Genomic DNA, 4,201 nt, shown 5'->3' with positions numbered 1-4,201 from the left:
AAGTGCTAATTGAGGTTCTTAGAGGGAATTGAGACCGATGACGCCGCGTGTTGGTTGGGAGTACGTTGTGCAGTATACGAATGCAATGTGAATCATGTGTGTGAGATAAGACGTGCACAATTGGTGATTCATGCGAGTGCTGATAGGCACGGAAAGATCATCCGAGATATAGCACAAGCGATAGTTATCGATACCTCCCGGAGGGAGCAAACAGGAAAGTTTGTGTATGTGAAGGAGAGTGAAGACGAGCGAGAAGCAGTGAGTGTCGAAGCGAAGAGATTGGAATCGGAGTCGGACGCGATCGGAGTGCGGTTCGATCGCCTTTTAGGTCGCATGATGCAGAAGCTCTACCCGGAGAGCTCGATCAACACGAGCAGTAGTATGGCGGGCGGTGGAGGTGGAGGAGGAGGTGGTGGTGGCGGGGGCAACATGAGCCCGATGGCCACCACGTACAGCAGCATGAACATGGGCATGACGGTGGGCGGGATGACGTCGGTGTCGCCGCAGGGTGGCGGGTTCGGGGCGTCGGTCCTGGGGAGCCCGGGGATGGGCGGGATGGGAGCGGCGATGAACGGGATGTCCGGCAACTGCCTGACATCGACGCCGCTCGGCTACAGCTCGATGGGTTCGCCGATCAGCAACATGGGCTCGTGCATGGGCGGAAACGGTATGAGCACGATGGCGGCCATGTCCGGCTACTCGAGCGTGGCCGGAAGCCGTGAGGTCCTCGGGGATCCCGGCTCGCCGAACTCGGTGGCGCTGCAGCGGGCCCGCACGGAGAAGCCGGCGGCGACGTACCGGCGCAACTATACGCACGCCAAGCCACCCTACTCGTACATCTCGCTCATCACGATGGCCATCCAGAACAACCCGCACAAGATGCTGACGCTGGCCGAGATCTACCAGTTCATCATGGACCTGTTCCCGTTCTACCGGCAGAATCAGCAGCGGTGGCAGAACTCGATCCGGCACTCGCTCAGCTTCAATGACTGCTTCGTGAAGGTCCCGCGCACGCCGGATAAGCCGGGCAAGGGCTCCTTCTGGACGCTCCACCCGGACTCCGGGAACATGTTCGAGAATGGGTGCTACCTGAGGCGTCAAAAGCGCTTCAAGGATGAGAAAAAGGAGGTGCTACGATCGTTGCACAAGAGCCCGGCGCACGGCGGAAGCCTCGACGCGGTCGGCAGCCCGGACAAGAAGGACCCGTCGGACGAGGGCCACCCGCATCACCACAGTCACCACCATAGCCATCACCACAGTCACCACCACAGCCATGGTGGGCTGCACAGGAGTGGCGGCGATACGCATGGCAAGCTCAGCGTGGCATCCGTGGCCGCCGTGGCTGCCGCCGACACGCACGGCATGCTGAACAGTGCGCACGGTAAAGACGCGGACGCGCTCGCCATGCTGCACGCTACGGCCGACTTATGCTTAGCGCAACAACAATCTCATTCACAGCATGGTGGTGGCGGGGCGGGGCACCACCCGGCTGGGCACCACCACCACCACCACCCGGCGCACCATCCGGCGCACCAGCAGCTGCAGCAGGAGGAGCTGACCGCGATGGTGAACCGCTGCCACCCTTCGCTGCTTGGTGAGTACCACTCGATGCACCTGAAGCAGGAACCGGCCGGCTACACGCCCTCTAGTCACCCGTTCTCGATCACGCGGCTGCTGCCGACCGAGTCGAAGGCCGACATCAAGATGTACGAGATGAGCCAGTACGCCGGCTACAACGGGCTCAGCCCGCTGCCGAACTCGCACGCCGCCGCGGCCGCCCTCGGGCAGGACTCGTACTACCACCAGAGCCTCGGCTATCACCACGCGTCGACCGGTACGACCAGCTTGTGACATCAGTATCCGCTGGCATAAGTGCGGCTAAAGGGCTACTACCACCGGGCGGACCAGCATCAGCAGTATCAACAGCAGCAGCAACAGCTCCAGCAGCAGCAGCTTCAGCAGCAGCAGCAGCAGCAGCAGCAGCACCACCATCAGCTCCAGCAGCAGTACGACACGGACCACGGCGACACTACGATCGCCAGCTGCCTTTCGCCTTCCGGCTTCCTGCAGACCACCGTCACCGGCCGCTACCTCTACCAGCGCCAGCATCAGCAGCCGGAACTGTTTGCGGCACCGTCCAGCGGGAAGGCCCCAGTCGCAGACGTCAGCCGAAGTACGCCAGAGTTCACCGCGGAGGAGCTGCGCGGATGCAGTAGCAGTGCGTCGTCATCCAGCAGCACCTCCGACCCGGCCACGTCACAGAATATCTCCTTCTGAGGAACAACAACAAGTACCAAAACGCACGGCACGGCAAGGGAGACAAGTAAGCCGCGCAAGTGCGTTAGACACCGAGATAGCCATTTCGAAACTACAGGGAAGTTCGCCAATGGGGAAAATACAGGGGGAGCAGGGCGGATCGGATGACAACATCGATGATGGAGCAGGACCCATTTTTGGGGACTCAAGTACGGCGTACGTTGGATGCGTGCTGCGGATGGGATTCGAGACCTCTTCAGACGGAGGAACACGCGGTCAGCACGCTCACGATCCGCGGGGCAATCGATCCGTTCCGTGCGAACGGAAGCTGCTAACGGTTGGCCGGTTGGACGAGTTTTCGAGTGTGTCGGTGAAGGGAAGTGGAGGTTTCGAAACCTGGCGGAGACGCATGAGTTTGAAACACACGCCTGGACTTGTTGCCTGGGTAAAGTGTTTCAAGATGACACGACGCTTTTGTAGACGACCTTCAGAATTCGGTACGTCGTTGATTAGGCTCTCATCTGTTGGTGCTGTTGTCGAGCCGGGTTGACATGGTTGTTTTCTTTTCCTTCCGTAAACTGTTCTGGTATTTATGCTCATCTTTTGGAAGATCTGAATACGATAACAGATATGGGAAAGTTCAGTTTGATAGGTTCTGCAGCTTATAGGCTCTATCTCTGAGTGGCATAGTACCATTCAGAAATAGCGTCTATAGCTAAGAATCTTTGAAATACATATTTAGATTGATTTTGACTCAACTTCTCCGACTGAACAATCTAAAAGGCAACAATGCTATATCCCAGAAAAGAAACGAAAATCCCGATTATGACACAAAGCAACTCCATCAAAGCAACCATCGATCCGTGATGAAGAAACCGAAGAAGAAGAAAAAACGTCTCAAAAACCACACTTCTGGGCACCGAAATCGATTTTCGAGTGCTGTCCACTGTCCAGCTAACCAAACTTACGCCGACACACACCAGACCAGGTTGAAGAACGCCCCTCTAGACATCCCACGGAGTTTCCTCGTTGACGTTTTGGGGCGATTCCGTCCGTTTTTGGGAGTAAATTGTCGTTAACCTGGCAACCCCGGCAACCGACGGCATTTTGATCCCGAGTCGGCGGTTTATCCATTCGGTTGCGTTTTTTTTCACTTTCATCATCCAGTGCTTTTGGGGAACCCTTTCTCGGTCCGGAGGTCATTCTCGGGCTCGTTCGTCCGACGACATCGTTCGTACGCAGTCGCGGTAAATCTCCGCAGGCCCTTCCTCCCTGGGGGACGGGGGGATAGGATTCACGACGACCCGGGCTAAGATGTCACTCGAGAGTGATCGGTTTTGGGGCGAGCTGCTGTTGTTGTTGTTGTCGTTTCCGCCTCCCACCTGCGACGAGGAAAGGTCAATTAGAGCGACGCAGAAATCTTCAAAAAGACGTGGAATCACCAAGCAACCGAACCGACAGGAGGCCACGCGTACGCGATTCATTGGAGTCGCGAACCGGACGAATGGTTTTAAATGTTTTCTTCCCTCTTCCGCGCCAAGTGTCCCATTCGCTCACCGTCACACACAGACACCGATGGACCATAATTTTCGACAAACGAGATCTCTTGGGGGTGTTGCGTTTGTGTCCATAGTTGGAGGTCCGTTTCCGGCAACGCAGTCGATGTCGTTGTCGTCGTCACCACCGTCGTCGTTGGACGTTAGGAAAGCAGCAAGTAGTGGTGACGTTCGGGAGTTTGAAAAGAAGTTCAATTTAACTTCTATAGATTGATGCTGATGGGCTTTTGATTAACTTTTCGTTCTAGGGTGACCACCACGAAGCGCCAAAGTGCCGGGGGGGTGGACCGGGATGGACTTTTTAATGGATTCAATTTCAATTGAAAATTAATCATGGATGACTGAGCGTAGGGACCCTCTTGAGAGCGAACAGTTTTCTTCAGTCAGTT

At 56.4% G+C, this 4,201-nt stretch overlaps 1 protein-coding gene across 1 annotated transcript; it reads left to right on the top strand.

Annotated features, from left to right (window-relative positions):
- The first annotated feature begins 336 nt into the window (after positions 1-336).
- On the top strand, positions 337-1,851 carry LOC131272529 (protein fork head). The gene has a single exon (XM_058274287.1). It carries the CDS (start codon positions 337-339, stop codon positions 1,849-1,851), a length of 1,515 nt encoding a protein of 504 aa, XP_058130270.1.
- The last annotated feature ends 2,350 nt before the right edge of the window (positions 1,852-4,201 follow it).

Source organism: Anopheles coustani, chromosome 3 (assembly GCF_943734705.1).
Source record: "Anopheles coustani chromosome 3, idAnoCousDA_361_x.2, whole genome shotgun sequence".
Classification (NCBI taxonomy): Eukaryota; Metazoa; Arthropoda; class Insecta; order Diptera; family Culicidae; genus Anopheles; species Anopheles coustani.
The sequence above is the reverse complement of the archived record's forward strand: the minus strand, read 5'-3'. Positions and strand labels throughout refer to the sequence as shown.

Bases quoted from the DNA above. Each gene is read 5' to 3' on its own strand.
- LOC131272529 (XM_058274287.1), top strand. From the start codon at position 337: ATGCAGAAGCTCTACCCGGAGAGCTCGATCAACACGAGCAGTAGTATG.